This window comes from Spea bombifrons, chromosome 3 (assembly GCF_027358695.1).
Source record: "Spea bombifrons isolate aSpeBom1 chromosome 3, aSpeBom1.2.pri, whole genome shotgun sequence".
Lineage (NCBI taxonomy): Eukaryota > Metazoa > Chordata > Amphibia > Anura > Pelobatidae > Spea > Spea bombifrons.
Genome location: NC_071089.1, coordinates 101,874,029 through 101,895,028, shown reverse-complemented (window position 1 = coordinate 101,895,028; position 21,000 = coordinate 101,874,029). Strand labels below are relative to the sequence as shown.

The 21,000-nt window shown below is 38.8% G+C and overlaps 1 protein-coding gene across 2 annotated transcripts in view; it reads left to right on the top strand.

Moving 5' to 3' along the window:
- Positions 1-4,720: 4,720 nt before the first annotated feature.
- LOC128483369 (glypican-5-like) overlaps positions 4,721-21,000 on the top strand; it is a 72,164-nt gene continuing 55,884 nt past the window's right edge. For both annotated transcript variants that reach the window (XM_053459538.1, XM_053459537.1), the window contains exons 1-2: positions 4,721-5,347; positions 13,120-13,281. In XM_053459538.1, the coding sequence (XP_053315513.1) occupies positions 5,197-5,347; positions 13,120-13,281 (313 nt within the window). In that variant the 5' untranslated portion in view covers positions 4,721-5,196. The remainder of the gene's footprint in view (positions 5,348-13,119; positions 13,282-21,000) is intronic.

The following is a 21,000-nucleotide window of genomic DNA, read 5'->3' as shown; positions in this document are numbered from 1 at the left end:
TTGATTCTTGGTCAACAAAATTACCCTGAAGGGAATATTTTATCACACAATTCTGTACAAGTGACTCAAGGTTATCCCTCTAGAACTAATAGAAAGGAGGCGTAATATGGTGTCCTGTAGTGCTCTACCATAGATCTAGGAATTAGCCTCGTGGCTCCAGAGTTCTAAACTTGTAGTAATTAGCACCATTTTTGCAGTAAAGGTGGAGGGGGTTAAATATACTGCTGTAAAACATTGCTTCAACCTCGGCTTTGTGGCACAATGTGTACAATGATCTGCATTATAAGATGAGGAGCCTCCATCATCACTATAGTCATATTGCCTTCCCTTGGTAGCTTATTTCTGGAATCTGGGCCCTCATGCTCACACTCTTGCCTATGTTGCTCTGTTCTCTTTCAGACTGCTTGGGTCAGAGACATTCTGCGAGGGGGTCCTTCCTGCAATAGTGATGCAGGAAACCACACAGTTGGTATGCAACTTTGTAGACAGGTCTTAACACCATCTTCCTTACCCATACGTATACACTAACTATCCTTTACCCATATCGACACTCACTTCTGCCTTCCTGCTTTGTTATAAACTAAATGCTGTCCTCTACAGCCAACATATTTCCACCCCTTTGGAGCCCCAATTTCCCCCCTCCACAGCCCCCAAGTCACCTTCCACGCCCACCAAATTTCAACCCCTTCACAGCCCCTTATTCCTGCTTTTTTTGCAGTTTCTTTTGAAAGTTTGTTTTTTCCTTCCTTTTATTTATTGGGAAGGGACAACAGGTTTGTATCCAGCAAGAAGGGATGAGCTGCCCTGTATAATGTGTAATTCAATATATGAAGAGACATTGGAGAATCTCATTGATTAAACAAAACATTGCACAAGGCCACCCAAGTTCTGCCAGCACCAGGAGCTCTCTGGAGATGGTCCATAATGTATAGTGAGGTCAAGGAGGTGAAACCATAACTCTCCTACAAAATCTCTTCTCAACTCTGGCTTTAGTGAATAACCCCCCCCCCCGCCTCAGTAAATTACTGAATACTGAATTGATTCAAAGCTTAACAGCTTTAGAGAGAAATATTCACAAATCTCTAATGTATAGTGTGATGTGGGAACATATCTACAAAATATATTACCGTATTGGCTCGGATATAGGCCGCCCCCGTATATAGGCCGCACCCTAAAAGTTTGGTGCTTTTTTAAAGAAAAAGTTTTTCTTTAAAAAAGCACCAAAAAAAACATGCTGCCACTGTCCTCCCTCCCCGAGATATGCTGCCACTGTCCTCCCTCCCCGAGATATGCTGCCACTGTCCTCCCTCCCCGAGATATGCTACCACTGTCCTCCCCCCCGAGATACGCTGCCGCTGTCCTCCCTCCCCGCGATACGCTGCCGCTGTCCTCCCTCCCCGAGATATGCTGCCACTGTCCTCCCTCCCCGAGATATGCTACCACTGTCCTCCCCCCCGAGATACGCTGCCGCTGTCCTCCCTCCCCGCGATACGCTGCCACTGTCCTCCCTCCCCGCGATACGCTGCCGCTGTCCTCCCTCCCCGCGATCCGCTGCGCTCCCTCCCCGAGATCCGCTGCCCTCCCTCCCCGAGATCCGCTGCCCTCCCTCCCCGAGATCCGCTGCCCTCCCTCCCCGAGATCCGCTGCCCTCCCTCCCCGAGATCCGCTGCCCTCCCTCCCCGAGATCCGCTGCCGCTGTCCTCCCTCCCCGAGATCCGCTGCCGCTGTCCTCCCTCCCCGCGATACGCTGCCGCTGTCCTCCCTCCCCGCGATACGCTGCCGCTGTCCTCCTCTGCCCCCCCTCCTCGACTTACCGGAGCAGACTCCCGGGTGTCTTCAGGGCCGGCGAGGGACATCTACGCAATACGCGTATGCAACTTCCGGTACCGTTACCGGAAGTTGCATTTGCGTATTGCGTAAATGTCTCCCGCCGGCCCCGCAAGACACCCGGGAGTCTGCTCCGGTAAGTCGGGGGTGGGCAGAGGTAAAACGCTTAGATAACCTCCCGTGCCAGCACCCCCCCCCCGTGGGAAGTGCTGGCAGGGGAGGCTGTCTGAGCAGAGAAGGATGCAGGTCCCCTGCACCGCTGCGGGGGATCTGTATCTTAACCCCGCTGCCTGCCCGGCGCCCGGGACTGCATGTCCCGGGCGTCGGGCGCTAGAGCCCGAATATAGGCCGCACCCCCACTTTAAAAACTTAAAGTGGGGGAAAAAAGTGCGGCCTATATTCGAGCCAATACGGTAAATGCTGTGTAAAAAGCCAAAACAAAACAGAAAAGGAAACATTTCTGCATTAATCAGCACATCATAAAATTAGTCTGTATTTTGTTTTACTTCTGACTGTTCTCACTTCTCTAGTGATTTAGTTTAAATTAGTTGTCATATGACCCGTGTTAAGGGTATTTTGGGCACACAGTTCCTTATTTTTTTATTCATGCCTAAGTTGTTAAATCACAATGCTCTAAAACATTGTATTAAGCAACCAGTCTGGAATAAGCAAGCAGGTGCAGGAGGGCAAATTAAACATAAAACATCTAAGAGACAACTAATGAAAGTTTAACTATTTACCTGAACACAAAGATCTTTAAAAGCAACCAAGCCCTTTAAGAAAATATTAGAAATGTTTTTTATATTTCACTAATAAAAGTTTTCTTTATTTTTTCAGATGACAGCTTTGATTTAAGATGTGGACATTGTATAAGGCGCGAGAGTTAAACAAATATATATATACGTAACATGCAGTATAAACAAAAAAGACAAATATTTTTTTAAGGTTTGGGAAAGAATCAAATGTTTGTTTCTGTCTAAGCGCAGTCTGCAAATCAGTGTTGCAGTGAATGTAAATTACCTGGAGGGCTCAATATCTCATATGCCCCCATACCTAACTACTGCTGACTTTTATGCTGCATGGTTCTCTTGTTTGAATTATCGGTGTTTTATTACCATAAGTGGTCCTGATATTTCTCAGTAAGTGGGGTCTTAAAATGTTAAATTGATTGATTTTCCTGACAGGGTGGTAGATAAGTGGAATAGCCCCCCTTTAGAAGTCATAGAGGGAATTTGAACATGCATGGGATAGACATAAAGATCTCCTTAATCTAAGACAAGAACAAGAATTGATAAAGGACTGGTGCTTCACATCAACATACATAGGTAGACTAGGTGAGCCGAATGTCTCTTATCTGCCATCAAATTCTATGCTGGGATAGGCAAAGTGTCTGTACAAGGACACCAGTGTCCATGGCAAGGTTTGTTAAGGTCCATAGAACATAATAAAATTGGCCACCAAAGACTCCAGTAAATGTCTATAAAAAACAATGTTGGTGCCTACCCCTGATTCTATATTTCTATGTCCATACAAAAGAACCGCTTTCCCTCTATCCAGCTAATCACTGTTCCAGCCCACTGTGAAAAAGCAGTTTTAATTCTATGGCAAAATAAGACCCAATATTTATTGTTTTAGGTTCAAATATATTTAATTATAATATTAGTATGATTTGCATTTACCTTGTGCTATTAGATTGCAAATTATTTGGATGGATTTTATTAAAATGGAACTGGAAATGGATAAAAAAAAATGCATTCTTGGCTGGTGTGCACTTAAATATATTCATCTATAAAGAGATATGACAGCAGTATAAAAATATATTCAAGGTCCACTACCTAAAATTCTCTGGAGAGCTTTTCATTCTGAGAGCTATAATTGCCATGCTAGGTCATCACTTCAGGTTAAAAGGAGTGGATTTCTTTTTTTTTTCAATAATAAAATAAAGACAAGGAATGCTGTAGCAAGCATAGATTGTTTTGTAGATACCAAGAGTGTATTTCTACAATGAAACCCATGTGGGTTATTAATGTATCTTTTTTTTTTTTTTTTTTTTTTAAAGATATGACTCCTTAAATTGTTGGCCAGATGGTGGATGTGGATCCTAGAAACATTCCTACAATTGTTCCAGGGAACAAAAATGTAGCAATGGTACAATTTTGTGAGCTCAATTTTAGTCTTTTTTAGATTTTTTTGTCAAATCATCATCAAGTGCAAATATAAACATAATATTCAGGCTTATTCTTCCACACTAGACCAGGAGGGCTAACTTGTGTGTGTTAACTTTCTTTTTGCTGAAACATACTTTTCAAAAGCTCTCTCTCATTGCAAAATTCCACAAATTGAATTTGTTGGTTCTTGGCATAATTTATTGTTAAATACTATTTCATTATCAATGTAGGAAACCCCTTTGCATGAGGTTAGATTTCATACTATTGACAACAATCAGAATTAGGTCAATTGACAATACTGCCACTTTAGAAGATACCTATAGCAGATTGTTACAGCAAGAAAATATACATCAGCATGAAAATGTAAATTAGGTGTTTCCAGAGGATTGCTCTTTTTTAACACCAAATGATCAATGTTTCTCGTGGTCTTGTTTAAATGATGAAGTATTAGCTTTCTGATATTGTGAAGCACTTAAGTTTAGTGCAGCTGTGCATCAGCAAGATGAGTAAAATGTCAAAACATAATTTCCTTACAAAACTACCCTGACCTTACACCATGTGGTGTCCAGACAAACCATAACACTGGGATTGATGAAGCCCAATAATGAAAGGGCTGGCTGGGAAGAGGGGGGTTAAATTGCCATGATGGGATGGGGGATGAGTGGAGAGTAAGAGAGGAGGAAGGAGGGGCTGAGAAGAACATTGGAGGGAGGCATGGAGTGAGAGAGGAGAACTGCATGAAGTTGGGAGGAGGGAGCTGTCGGTATGGGGTTTATCTGAGAGAGAGAGAGAAGCTGACAGACAAACCTATAGGGGAGATAGAAGCCAGCAGTGAGGTAATTGTTATTTGCCCCATACATCTGTGACACACAGAGGGAGGTAACAGTGTATAAGGGGAACACACTGCTGTGTCACTGACAGACACCAGGCTGGACAGTTGTGAGTGAGAAGAGATGATCAGAGCTGGACACAGCCTGTAGGTTATGAGAAGATAGAGAAGGAGCTGTCAGGTTGTGTGTTTGCAGAATGCCCTCTCCGTTGTGTAGGGTTGTGGATGTAAAGGTCCTGCTCTCCCCTCTATAGGCAATTCTTGTGTTTGTTGGACATGCTGTGTCTAAGTGCAGATACCAAGTGGATATAGATGCACTGTAGAGGGTGACACCTAGGGCAGAGCTCTGCATTTGCCCCTCTGTTTGGTGAGATGCCCCGGCTGTTTTTACCCATCATCTTGGTCCTTCACCTTGTGACACCGATGTTTCCCCTGCGCTCCCCGAGTTGCCATGAGGTCCGTGCCGCTTTCCAGCTGCAGCAGGTCGGGAGAGCACGACTTGTACCGGAGGTACCGCTGGAGGGTGAGTGCACACTACCCTGATCTGACATGATTTCTCTATGGACCTCCTCAAAGAGCCCAAAGTAACAGTGATCGCCCCTAACACAGCACCTGTATTAAAATATAATAACACTTATTAAATGAACATCTTTCCTGGGAGATAACATACCTGGGAAGAAATATTATGGTAACATAATAATAGCAGCTGACTCACTCATACCCTACATTGATCTGATGATATCTGACTGCTTATTAGTGCTTTTGCTACCTGTGTGCGCATGGCTGATATCCCTGTTTGAATCCATGTTACTCAATTAAGTGTATCTTTAAGCCAAAACTTTCATTAGGAGTTACTTGGTTAACACACGTGATGAGCCAATACATAGAATTTTCATGATGGGTCATTAAAGAGTTAATATTTGGGGTCTTGGTGTCCGCTTATTTAGAAAGAGCGCTTAAAATTTTACTTAAAGTTTTACCGGTTTTAGAAACAATCAGGAAAGATGAGCGAGTATGAGCAAGGTGTATTTGTGTTAATACAGACAGTGATCCTGTAATAAGATTACATGTTGTTGCAAAGCAAGCAATTAAGGTTATTGAGATAAGGCTTTAATGCACCACGCTGTAAGATTATATGTGAACATCCACCATATGTAGGGCATTTTCACATGATCAGTGTGAATACCAAGACTTGCATGTGCAGAGCTAGAGTTGCTCTGGACTGAATGTCACTTTGTATACTGTGTAAACTTTCATATCAGTGGATTGTGTGTACTTGTAAACACTCAGATTATTTGTAAATACAGTGTACATACTGAGATTACTGGATTTGCACAATGAGATTTGTTTTAAATTGCATGAAATTGCACAGTACTTATTACATGTGAAATCATTGTATATAGTGATATTAAAGGGTTTATTCACATAACTAGGAAACATATGAAACTCTGAAATATTATTATTATTATTAATATTACATACATAGTTGGGAGATTTCTTGAAAATCATGTCGCTAATATGCATTATGCAGGGTCAGCTGGGCCATTCCTACAAGAAGGCCTTCACCTCACACACACTCGCCTGCAAACGCCCAATCTAATGAGCATACCCCTAAATGTGCATATGAGGTTATGCTGACACTATTCCTTGATACATTCAGTGCACATTACATGCAGTGTATACATTGAGACAGTTGTAGCTCGTTATATACTGTAGATTGATAAAGTCCAATATAGAAAGGTCATATGGTGGCACCGTGAACAGCCTGTGTAGCGACATTGTGTGTCAGCACTGTTTATAGCTATATACTGATATTTCTGACTGCAGAATAAGCAACGCTGTGATGGGGTCTAGTGAAAATGTGTCTGCGATACAAAACATTTTAATGAAAGTTTGTAACTACAATATGAGCATCATCTATAATGTGAGCTTTTGATTTGGTACACATCATATGGGCATACATTATGAACAGCCCAACATCAGTTGTCCCTACATAATGCAAAGATAAATTGCTAAGTTCCTCTCACAAAGTTGTTTAGTGTGGTCTGTTTATGGGGTGTATTCACTAAACTAGGGGTAGGGTAACCCCCTGACCCCCCTATTCATTATAAAATACTAACCCCAGTGTGTTTCACCTATACAAAGGGCTGAGTTGGCTCTGGATGATACAAAGGAAATATGGGGACATTTCTATAGTCAGTTTATCGTCTAAACCATGCATTATGCAGGACTAGCTCGGCCCTCCTTGCAAGAAGCTCCACAGTTCCTCATAATGCACAGTAGTGAGTAAAAGCTCCTAAATCACCTGAAATCTCTGTTTTGTGAAACACCCCTACTTAGTGGCATCAGTGTAGAAATCTTTACTCTGTAACATTTTGCTTAGGGGCAGTTCAAGTGTTAGGAGCTCATTTGTACACTTGGCAACCTTTGTAGCTGAATGCACATGTCCATGATATTAATAAGGGGATATGTGTATGTTAACAATTATGTATTAGTGCTGTATTTATCTGCATTTAATTTCTCCAATTTAGGGACCAATGATAAAGACTGTAGGTGACATTTATTACGGCAGCACCCGGAAAGATGTGTCAAACTTAGTCGTTGGAACAGCACACTACTGAAAGTATACAAGCTTTCTAAGCAAATACAATCTGTATCTTCATGTTATTCTTACAATATATAAATAACAAATGCTTTAGGCAGTGACAATAATTGATGATGCAGGTAACCAGTCAAAGATGAGGTGGGAAATATTTCCTGAATACTGTAAATCTTTTGTTTTTGCTGTTACATGAGGACATAGCGGATGAGTCTCCATTTGTTCTGTATGTCACAGACTGCCGCCCTGATGTCACTTACTGGCTCCAGACTTATAAATAAATGTGCTGTCACATCCAAAAAAATGTCCCATGTCTCCGACCTTTTGAACTGGAAAGGGCTCAGAAGAAAGTTTAGCAGGACCATATCTACAATAGAAAGTGGTGACTGGCACCTCAGTCAGATATCCTGCAATACATGCATGCTATTAACTGATTATAGCACCAACAAATTACTGCCACTCATTAAATATTTAACTGATAGTAGAATCTGCAACTCATATAAGGCATTCTGTATATTATTATTATGTATACTATTTTGAAAAGCACAAATAACGTTTGTATTCCATACACCACTCACCATTCTTAACAGTCTGATACCCCAGACAAAGATGTACCATAGAAGCAAAGAATTTGTCAGCAGATAACAATGGCCTTCTGTCTGTCTATTGTTTTTCTGTTCCAAAACCCAAAACTTGGTCCATGGCCTTTTGATAGCCCCATGACTGTCCTCTACTTAACTCTATAACCCCTGTCACTTCTGCTAAGCCCTTTCATTTACCACCTTATCATAGAACAAATTGTGTTGTGCAGAGAAACCTTTTTGGTATGTCTAACTCATGCTTTTCAAATTAAATTTATGTTTTTCCTTGTTACGTCTTTGTTCTGGATTCCAAACGTGAGAATGCAGTGAGAGCATACAAGAAGTATGATTTCTGCTTACACTTCCTAATTCCGGTGGAGGTGGCCAGAGGAGGAGTTAAAGGAACAATCTAATGTCCCATACAGCCTCACCAACAAAGAATGCATATTATAGTACTTCTTTACTTTCTGCATAAACAATAAAGTAGTGCTTCCTCTGCAGTCGGGGTTCTACAGCAGTTTTGGTGCTAAAAGGATTCTCCGCTAAGGTAGGGGCCACGGGTGCACAGCACTCAGGGGCCCGGTAACCCAGGTAACCCGGGTAATGGAAAGCAGCAGGGAGGTCAATGATCGGTGGTTGCCCCAGGGTCCTGTGGAACTCTAGACACAACTAGACACTCGGCAGACACTTGACTCTAACATACGCACCCAGACACACACACACACACACACAAACATACCCAGACACAGGCTAACATACAGACACACTTTCACTAATATACCCAAAGCTACATGTTTACACACTAAGATACTCTGATATACATGCTAACATGTCCAGACACCCATTCTAACATACTCAAAGACACATGTTCACACACTAAAATACCCAGACAGGCACACACTAACATACATACCAGGCAGACAGGCACACACTAACATACATAACCAGACAGGCTGACACACAGAAACATACATACCCAGACAGGCAGGCACACAAACATGCATACCCAGGCAGGCACACGCAAACATGCATACTCAGGCAGATAAAAGCTGCATGCACACACTGTGAGGCAAAGAAGCCTCTGGGAAGGTAAGGAGGTGAGGGAAGGGAGGAAGAGAGTGAGATGATAAAGGGTAAGGGAGGGAGTGAGTGAGTATGTATGCATGTATTTATGTTACAGTGAATGTGCATGTGTTAGCATGAGTGCGTATGTGTAAGTGTTAGCATGAGTGTGTAAGGACCCAGTAGCAGGTAGTAAAAAAAAACAAATGTTAATAATCAGTCCAGAAGGTCACAGGATCACAAAGGGTTAACAAGCCAAGGTTGCAGAGGAGCAGGAGATCATCAGGTTAACCAAGTAACAAGCCAAAGGACAATGGCCAGAAGGTCAAGCAGGGTAATGAGCTCTAGCAAGAATAACAGATTGGGTGCATTTAAAATTAAGCATACTAGACCAAAACCAGAAAATAATTATTGCATGGATAATATGACCTGCAATAATTCATCAATGATGGGTAATCACTTGGGATTACACATAATGCTGGATTACAGTAGGAAAGCAATAGTATACTTCATCACTAGCGATACATTACTTGGAAGTGGAGAATAGTGTTGTACCGCTGCAAGAGTCAGTGATGTAACTGATATTAAAGTGATGTATCCTTTGGGAATCCCATAATGTGATTGATACTGTGTATACAACTATTTGGGGGGCCTAACAACCCTAAAACAATGCTAATTCCTCCATAGATAACTTTGGTGCCCCCCCAAGCACACCTTAGTCGCAGGCTTGCAAAGTCATCAAAGTCTGGTCCAAGAAACTGTTAGTTGGTAAATACTATTAAGTACAAAAAATGTCAATAAGATGTAATCATATATATTATGTATAGAAAAACATGTAATTACGTGTATCTGGTTTCCAGATCACTTAGGGAAGTTAGTATAACATTCAAGGAGACACTTAATACCACACCAGTGTAGGATAGAAATGAAATCATGCATTACAACATGCATATCATGTTATCTATTGAGATTGTAAAATAGTAGGGTAGCAGTTGTAGGCTTTGAGAGCGATATGTTTTTAATCGTGTCAGTATCATATTATATAACATATGACTGCAAGTTAAGTTGTTGTTATTGGCCTTGTGGTATCACTTTAAGAAGAAAGGTAAATGGAATCTTTTTAAGACTATAAGTTCTACATGGCTGTGTGCATCATTTTCATATAATGGGGCAATAATTATACAACTGTTGTACCAAGAAATCTAAGGTTGCCCTCAGAATCATTATTCGGTGATAACAAGAATTATCTTTTATAGTGCTCAACCCCGCAATACAAAATAAGAATATATTGAAAATAATTTTATTTTAAATATTGAAAAATACACAATGGTAGGAATTTACCATCACAGGAGGAAAAAAATGGCTAAAATTGCGAATAACCATTCTCACAATAGTTTTGCTGTATTCAAGTTCCCTTTTTATCGTGAACCTGCTGTTTAGCTTTATATAGTTTGTTTTTTTTTTTTCTGGAAATAATTCTGTAAAAATGCCAGCTTCCATGCAAAATAAGAAATAACTAAAAAATGTCACACTATTTAATCTGCCACATCGCCTAATAAACACCCCTCCCAGTTTTATATTTTTACTGGAGCCTGTTATATATGACACAATATAAAAAAGACTAAACAGCCCACAGAGTAAATTGTGTTGACCTGGTAATGATTTAGGGAAAGATTACATAAGAACTGTTAAGGATCTCAATCTTTAAACAAAATTCGGAAGATTACAAGTTTATTGCTAAATGACGTTCGACTTCGTTTATTCCATTCTGTTGAGTATACAAACCGAGAGGAATTCATACTCTGATGCTAAATATCACTTATGTAACTTTTGGTTGAATGTCAAGAGTGCTTTTTGGAAAATTTTAAATAAACCATTGCAGTGAAAAACATCTTGAACTCTTAAATTGTGCATTTTATTCCTGGCCCTTTCAACTACTATTGTTGATTTCTATTATTCCTGGCTCCAACTGATAAACATTCTTTTCCGAGTATGAGAACATGGGTGGTTTTAGTAAAGCGCAGTGTTCTATGGCTGTTATGCCTTGGGCTAACTCAAATAGTTCAAGAACTACTGTCAGCGGTATTTAGCATAACAAACATATTAAATAAAATTCGCTCTTATGAATCATTTTACTTAATATCGATATATTTGAGACCAGAGGCAGCATGCGGCAGGGCCCACATTATCTAATCTATTTCCTGTTTTGAAATTCTCTCCCTTCTTCTCACCTACCCAAGGTGCATCAAAAATTAACTATTATCAGTAACTTAACAATAGGTAAGAAATAACATGTTTGTAGAACCTGAGAAAAGGAAGCTAAGATGATGTTTAATATGTAAACGCTAATACATAACTTTATTTACAGTATGGTACTATATTACACAGTATTTGGGAAAAATTGCACTTGACACATAAAACATATTGTGGCATGCTTTCTGGTAAGTAATTCATGACTTTGATCATCCATTGGCTCATAAAAAGCTCTACCGTTAACAGCTATTTAGAGTGAAGTTCTGTGAAGTTCTTGAATACTGTGGTCATATTTGGACACCTCTGAGTTGTATCAGTTGAGAATGTTTCCGTCATTATATTGCAGATCTGTAGTATTACTTTATAGAAGCTCATACAGACAATATAGGTATATATAAAAAAAATATAAATATATATATATATATATCAATGTAATCGCAGTAAACAATATTAAGGTATAAATTGGGTATGCTTGTCAGTAGGAAAATACCGAAGAGCTAATTTCAGCCAGGAATTGTAAGCTTGTTATTCCATGTGTCTGCCTCTTAGCTCAGCCTTGTCATATAGACAGTTATAGATCTGCTGCAACCTTTCCTTGAAATAAGGTATGGATGAAAGCTCGATTGCTCTGCCGACTGTCATCTGTAAAGTATCTTAGTCTGTCCAACTGATTGATAGAGCCGACTTTGAGATCATTGAATGGGGCTGGTGGTGAATTATAACCTGGTCACTACACAGCTCAGAATAAACCTTAGTTATCTGATCTATATGATACAATGCTCCGTCAACAAAGTAAATTAAAGGTGGAATTGTTCCAGCCACGTTTGCAGGCATTAGTTGCAGATGGAAGGGGTAGATACTGCTGATCATTCTTGGAAATTGGGTTTATATATATATATATATATATATATATATATATATATATATATATATACACATATATATATATATACACATATACATGCCGTGTGATGGACGGCATGAAGTGAACATTGTACAATTTCAATCCCTCTTTATCAGTCGCTCCATTTTAACAATGTAGAAAAATTCTTTGATCTTATCTTTTTTCCCTTTCCTCTAGGTGTAAGGTAGTCCTTATTAGTTGCGTCTGGCACAGTGTTAATAAGAAGTCTTTAGTCAAGTTCATAATTTTTATTGGGCCTGTGAAAATTAAGATGATTAATAATCATTAGGTTAAGTAACCTTTGGGAACTTTTTTCTGATCATTGTAATTTATCACCTCACTCACCATTGATAGAGCTTTGCTTCAGAAGAACATTTTGTATTGTGCAAGGAGAAAGACACAAATCTTGTGAATAATGATGTCATTATTTTGTAATTTTGTGTAATCAATGCCATTTTTTGAGGTTCTTTATTTGTTGAATTTGCAGCGTTAGCAGCCATTGAGAGTAAATAATAATAAAAGCTGACTGTTCCAATATACTGTAATAGTTTCTTTCATAGTGTTTGGTCTGAAAAAATAATCAGATTAAGACTAAAACGCCACAGAACCTAGAAAGCACAAGAATAAACAGTGGTATACTTTCCAGCTGCTCTATGCTGCCCTCCAGTGTTATATATATATATATATATATATATATATATCCAGTGATACAAACTTTACTGTATTTTAAATTTGGCTAACACATCAATATCCAGGCTAATGAACAGTAAGGTGGGCTCATGATCTTAATATTATTTGCACATATTTTGAGAGGTCCAGTAGTCTTTTTATAATATTTATAAATTGTTTGAATTCACATTTTTAACTTCCAGCTTGGTCACTTTTCTTTGTCATAGAGTCTGACCTCCAGATCTGCCAGAACAAGGCTTCGACCTGCTGCACCCGGAAGATGGAGGAAAGCTACCAGGCCGCGGTGAAGAGAGAGCTGACCCATAACATCCAGGCTCTGAACTTTGAGCTGAAGTACATGATAGTTGCACACATGTCTGCTTTCCAAGGTGAGGGCTCAGTAAATGACCATACTGAAGGGTATAGAAGTCTACAGTAAATATACATTTCATTTTAATATAGGTTTGTTTAAACAGACTTATCCAGCGATGGTCAACACCTTGCTTCAAGGGTGTCTACAAAAGAATAACTAAAACCTTCACTGTAAGAGAGCACTGCAGAGCAGAGATTAACACTTCACTGCCAGACAGGACTGCAGAGCAGAGATTAACACTTCACTGCCAGACAGGACTGCAGAGCAGAGATTAACACTTCACTGCCAGACAGGACTGCAGAGCTGAGATTAACACTTCACTGCCAGACAGGACTGCAGAGCTGAGATTAACACTTCGCTGCCAGACAGGACCGCAGAGCAAAGATTAACACCTCACTGCCAGACAGGACTGCAGAGCAGAGATTAACACTGCAGAGCAGAGTTGAGGTTACTTGGAACTGTCTGCTTTCACTATACAAAAGCATACAAAATATTGCCATGTAGCTTCGAAAACAAGTTTTGTGAAGCAGGAAAATCTAGAGGCAGGAAAATAAAACATTCCGTCCCATGGAAAAGTGTTTCCACATGCAATTTCTGTTGCTAGTTGCTTCATGTGCGCCATGACATCTATGTCATATCACACATGATATTTCAGGGAATAATAAATCGAGCCTTTGCATGTGCCGTAATGTCAGTGAGCACAAATTATTAGTTTGTGACCTACAGATGTCAGCATTACAGTGGCATGAGATTTATATTCTCATTAACTCCATAAGAAAAAACTCATGATTTTTGCCCAGCTCTACAACATACTGTAACATATAAAGCCCATGACACCATTTCCCCTCCTGTTTGTGCAACACTTTAACAGTCCAGCTAAACTTTGAGGCATATTATTTAGTGTGGGACCTTTTGCTCCTGTTTGTACACCCAAGAGTTCACCTGAAATATAGGTATGTACTCACCATCACACCTAAAATTTAACATCCTACTCTTTGGTCAGTATATATATATATATATATATATATATATATATATATATATATATATATATATATATAAATGCCATTCTTTACATACAGTTCACTGTGCTTAATAAACACATGCAGTGGTGTTTACAGTTTACATGTAAACCTGTAATTCAAATCAACATTCCTTGTGACAGCCATTTTTTTTACTAGCTGCTAGAAGGTTTTCATTATATGTTTCCATCTCTCTTCTTTCTCATTATCTCATTATATATTACCCTGGCCAGAGCTGTAATATTGGACAATAGAGATCAGACTTAATTTTCCATTCAATATACCATTGACATAAATGAATACTTTTTATTATGGGAATATTCAAGCTGACCCCCAAATAGTGTTAATGATAGACAAATATTAAATAAGTGTTTTCCTATTATGATTAATATTACCTGTGACTGTGGCGAACACACTTTACTTCTCGACTGCTATTCCTACTTTTCATATTTAACAGCTGCGCCATTTATAAAGTAACTGGAAGGATTTCAATGATTACATCATGATGCATGCTGAGGTTGTTGGAGCTAATGTATAGTCCTGCATATTTCACTATAAAGCCCAGATTCCAAGATGTTAAAGTGCTTTGGCTATAAACACAAGAATTGACTGTAATTAAGAATCATTTTCATGTCATGCTACCTACTCAGAATGACCTATTAGCTGCAATTCCTTAGCATATCAGACAATGAAACCTACTAACACAAATGATACTTACAGAAGTGATGTGTGGACTTTAAATGAAAGAAAGGATTTAAAGAGAAAATTCCTGGCACGTTGTATAGCAATTAAGTGAGCTGATTTATGACCTTCAAATTACTCCGAAAAGAACCATAAGCAGCACTACCTACATGAAGTTAATGTTCTGTTGTAAGGGTATGGTTGGAGATATTTATATACCCTGCACAATCCATAAGCCAGCCTGGTATAATACATATCAGCCATTCTGTTTTTAGGGTGGTGATCGGATATAACTCCAATGACTCTTTGCAAGTATTGTGCAATTCACTTATCTAATTTGGTCCATGTTATCTTCCTAAACTACCTACTTTGCTTTGTTCTTTATTCCCGATTCTTCAAGAACATTGTAATATTTCTACATCAACTCTCTTTATGCCTTTATGCTTTAGTGAATGTTTAGAGGTCTATCATATTGTGAATATTGTAAACTGACAAGAGCAGTGCCCTCTACTCCTTCTGTACTAGTATTTCTTATTTTTATTTATATTATTTCTAATTTTAATGTGATTGTTAAAGAACAATTTACCTCCCACAATTTTATATTTTGCATGTCGGAGACTATTTTAAGTTCATTTAATGCATTTTACAGAATGCAAATTAGTGAAGGTATCTAGTTATTAGAGTCTGAAAATGAGACTTTCTCCACATGCACACAGGGTGGGCTTGTTAGACCCCTGGAAATCTCACATGAGCCAAGCTAGAGCGGGCTGGCGCTGAGTGGCCACTCATGCACACTACTGCACAGGAGACACTCTTCTTGGCTGAATACATCAACTGCAATGCAGACAGCTGCGGTAGGACTGCAGTCAAAAAACATAGATGTGATTCTAATAAATCCCTCAATACATTTACAAGGGACACAAAAAATAATTTAAAGGTGACCCTGAGCTGTCATGCATTAAAGAGTATTCCTTTAAACATAAGCATTGCGTGTCTAGCTAACTGACTGCTTCAGAACATTGGCTTTTGGTCAACCCATCTATAATATGTACAGTACATATTATATGAGAAGTTTCTTAAATCATTTTAAGTCTGTAAAGCGTTAATTATTATTTTCTCAATTGAGCTCAAGTGAAATGATCATATATAAGATCTCTTATTCTGGATATTCTAAAATTATTAGATTCCCCCTCCAATAATTTAGAATTGCATGATAACGGATTTTTAAACAGCACTGTGTATACTATATCCTAGAAATTTGCATACTGAGCTAAGAGTAAGGTGTAGTCACAATATGTTTGATATATTTGTATTTCCCTTTTTCCATGTAATTTTGGAGGTTCTTATGGATTGACATGTTATATATAGATGTGCAGGACCTTTTTAATTGCCTCAGACCGGGATTCTTTAATATTATAGTTTTTACTGGTGTCCTAAATATGGCCAATTGCAAACAAAAGTGCTTTGTTTCTTTGCTGAATAGCTACAAGAAATGAAGCAGAAACTGAAGATGACTTTGTGGAGGCCAGGAACGTCATCCAATTAATGCAGCTTAATTGTGTCTTCGCTTTGACAGTCTTTGAAGACGTGCATTTGATTAAGGGCTGCTTGCCGCTGTCTGATCATGTCTGGGATTTTCCCCTGTTAAAACATTGCTTTCTCTGAATCAGCAGATGTTTGATCCCAAAGGGTCAGATCAGGGATTTGGTTTCAGAAACATGTAACTAGTTTCTAATTTCAACCGGCGGAGTGCTTTTTTTGGTAGACTTGCCAACAATTTCCCTGTTTAAGTGAGAAACTGCTGACAGCCCTCAGTGGAGCTCATTGTTAGAGGGGTGAGGTTTCAGAATCCATAATCATTACAAGATGTTGGAGGGAATGCAGCCAACGCCAAGATTCCAGCATAGCTAAGCCATCACTACAAACCCTGGAAAAGCTATTAAAGCAACTATTTGGAAAATCCATTTTTTATTATATAAGACAACATAATATGTTTTTATTAAACCGTTAATCAGAATTCATTCCCAAGCAAAAGCTGCTGTGCTCCCATATTATGCCAGCACTACTGTATGTGGCAGCAGGTGGCTCACTCAGCAGCTTCGGAGCAGAATTAGCAGACACTTATCTGTATGTGCATAGAGGAATAAGTGTGGGGGCACAGAAGTAAACAGTCTTATCGCACAAGGGCCCTTTTACTAGTTCTTTGTGTTTTCTAACATATGCACATGATTCACATTAAAAACATGACTCAAGAGTTCAGGGTCTCCGCATTGGTAGGTAAACTCTGGCACTGTTCACACTTCACCCTGTATTGAAGTTCCCTACAGACACTTTTGAGCCACTTTGAGTCTGTTTGTAAAAACACGCTTTCCATGTCTACAGGTTTGTACCATATGATTGCATACATTACCTTTTATTCATCCTGTTGCTACCAGCTATTTGAATGTCTTCTGGTTTTCCAGGATGTGTGGCGTTTTATATCCAGCCTGTAGCAGGGCTCTAAAAGAATAGATCTGCAGGGTGAATGGTAGGAAAGGCCAGTGACCCATGATGACTGTAACAGGCCAAGAGGCATTTGTCCAATCTCCAAGATGACCAGTCCAGGCGTGGTCCATTCTCTTACAGTCATGGAAGGTTGTGGAATAAAGTATTTTACGCGATAAGCCTTTGCAGTACCATTTTTGTGGAATCTGCCGCATTCCAGTAACACAGGACAACTTTGGTTCTCCTCTTGTTGTGGCTGTTCCTCTGGGTTCAATATTTTATAACTACATGGAATGCATCAAGCAATAGTAACATAGTAATTTAGGTTAAAAAAGAAAACAATCCAGTCCATTAAGTTTAGAAAAAAATGAAAAAAAGCAAACATTTTACATTGAAGCAATTTCCAATTGTGCCTCAAAAGGGAGCAAGTTGCTTCCTGACTCAAATTGTCGATTTGGTTTCTCACTGGATCAACAAGCTATAATTAATGCCTTTAATAGCATATTCCTGTATATTCAACTTTGCTAAAATGAAAAAAGTCCAATTCAGTTAAATTTGATAGTACAACATCTGTAGGTAGTGATGTGAGCAGAGAACCATTTATACTGACATAGGTGTATACTCTGTTCCTCGGGTATCAGTGGATGAACTCTTATTCTCTGTGCAGCCCTTTTTTTGGTAAGAAAGTTTTGGAAATGAAACTTATGTTATTATTTTTTCTAGCCTGCATTTGCACTCAAGTTCCATACTGTCATTTTTAAGAGCAGATACCCAGAATGACATTACATACTCAAAGTAAGGGCTTACTATTCCTTTTTAGAGGCCAATATTATTAGAGACATAACAATATCTCACCGGCCCTTGCAATCTCTGAGTGATTTAGAAACACTGTTGCTAATTTTTGTCTACAAATTTTCTCAACGCCTTCTCGTTTAATGGTTTCACTAATGTAACCTGATTTGGAATATATTTTGCACATTTATATTATTTTCAAAAATGCATAACATTGCATTCTTGAAGATTATTTCTCATCTGCCACATAGAAGACCAGTCCCCACATTTGGAAAAATCCTTACTGCAGTAGAATATCATGCCATTCAAGTTTTGTCATCTGGCAAGCATTTATTAGTAGAACACAATTAAGTTAGCCTGGTGTGACCAGTCCTTCACAAATAAGGGTTGACTCAGACTATTGATGTTTACAATTTTGAATATCTTCTTAAATATCGGTACTACTTTGGCTTTATGCCACCAGGCCAGTCAAGAGAAATAATAGCTATTATCTTATTTCTATGCTTAGTGTCTTATGGACTGGTGGATGTATACCATATAGACTTGGGAATTACTCTGCTTTAGTTTAACTCTGAAAGAACTCTGGTTATCAGCTAAATTAAAACAACTTGTCTGTATAGTACCAACCAATGATCAATCGATCTGAGTGAACAATCCAATCCAATGACTGTAATCTGTAATTGGTCTGTCTTAAATTTGCTGACCGAAGGCCAACTGTAATTGGCTTGTGCAATTATTATTGATAAATGGACTTTAGAAATTTGGCTGTTTAGTATCATTCCCATAAATTATAAACCATTCTGAGGATAACTGGCCAGTGGACTTCCATCATCATGAATGATTAGCTTTTATTTATCTTAAAAAGACTGATCATTGAACATGTGCATTTGGCCTGAAGGATACTATTTAAAAATACAGTATAATGTCCCATACAGCCCCACTAATAAAGATAAAGCACACCACCCTGTCTACTGTCTGTGTTTCCCACCAGTTTTGGCTGCTTGAAGTCAATTTGAGCACTTTTGTTGCAGAATGCACCTCCAGTAAACCAAGAGGCGTCTAAACATTGCATATGCTTATAAAAGGATTCTGGAAAAAAACTTTACCCAGTAAAGAAAATGATTCTGTTAATGAATAAAGTCCATATTTCATAACCACATGTATGGTCAGTTTTTTTACAATTTAAAGTTGGTGGTAAATATTGTTCAGCTATGCTAACATGTAGCTCTTAAAAGCTCATTATTGTGAATGACATATATAACAGAGAAGGCAAGAAATGGAGATTTAAACTATACATCCTATACATTCTAACATCCATGCAAATAGTTTGACTCATAGTCTAACTATGAAGTTCCCCAAGAAGAACTGGTCCTAGGGTTTTCAGAGTTTTATGTGATTATTTTTTTCTGACACCCCGTTATGCATGCATTTTCTAAGTTGTCCATATAGTAGGTGAGTAAATCATCCTACACACATATTGTGATTTTAGCTCCCCTTATATAATACATTTTACTTTGAATCACTCTTTCTTTATATAGTTCAGGTTTTGAGAACAACTTCTTTACTTCTGTGTCATGTAGTTGCTCTTGAGTTCAGAAGACCATGGACACCAATGCAGAGCTAAGCTTTCTGGTATTAGCAGAACATTCTCTCTATGGTGCCTACTCCCTCTGTGTTAATGAGAAGCAACTTTTTGTTCAGAAAATGTTTTGCTTTTAAAGACCAAGTCTTGTCAGGTAGCGAGTTCTCAGTATCCAGTTTTAGATGTGACAAATCATTGGTTACCAGGTGCATGTGCAGCTTTTCCTGGTTTCCGGGAGAAACTGTAAATTTTAATGTTTGGATATAAATGTGCTTCCCTAGGTCATCTTGTTTAGCAGACCATGCCAAGATTATTGATGCTAACATTTCAAAAAGACATTTGGCAAAATCTTAGAAAGTAATGTAATTTAGATGTGAGTAGTAGGTCAGACATTTATGTGATTGTAGGACCAGCTTTTATACAATGTCTAGGCCCACAGGAATTCTTAAAGTATCTCATATAGCACATGGAGATCAGACATCTGTTCTTCACTATGGGTTTCCCCTGGACACAAGCTGTTTGTATCATAGACAACAGAGAGTTTAGAAGTAGACATTTTTATGACCAGAACAGAATTCAAAAGAGAGGAAGTGTATGTGAAATGTTTTTAACAGAATATTTAATAGCTGAAGGGCCTGAATTCAGCCTTATCTTGAAGTAGCTGATGTAAGCTAAACCAACTTTCGGGCACAAACAAAAAAACTCATGAGCTGAAGCCACTGGGGATTGTGTGATCCAATAAGGGGATCCAACCAGTCAGGGCACCAGTAGATCTTTTGAGAAGGACCCTTGGAGGCCACCTATATCAGTGGTCAGTCTTCCTTTGGGGTTACACAAATGCCAATAAAGGGGAAAAGATAAAAGATGTAAGGGCTATCATTACTTAATTACCTAACTCTGTGAGCCTGAATGAGAAAACATATGGATGTATTATATCCCTTTTACCTAACTTTAGGGATGTTATTTTTAAAGTACACGAGAGACTGAAAAAACAACACAAATGAGAAGACACCATGAATTTTCCAAAATGTAAAATGCAATTGGTATTCTTTCCACCTACACCCCAGGCTGGTAGTTCCCAGCATGATCTCCCCCACAGCTTCCAATGCACAGATTCATCATCATGAAAAACTTTACTCAGCAGAACAACCAGGATCCACAACTGTTTGACCAA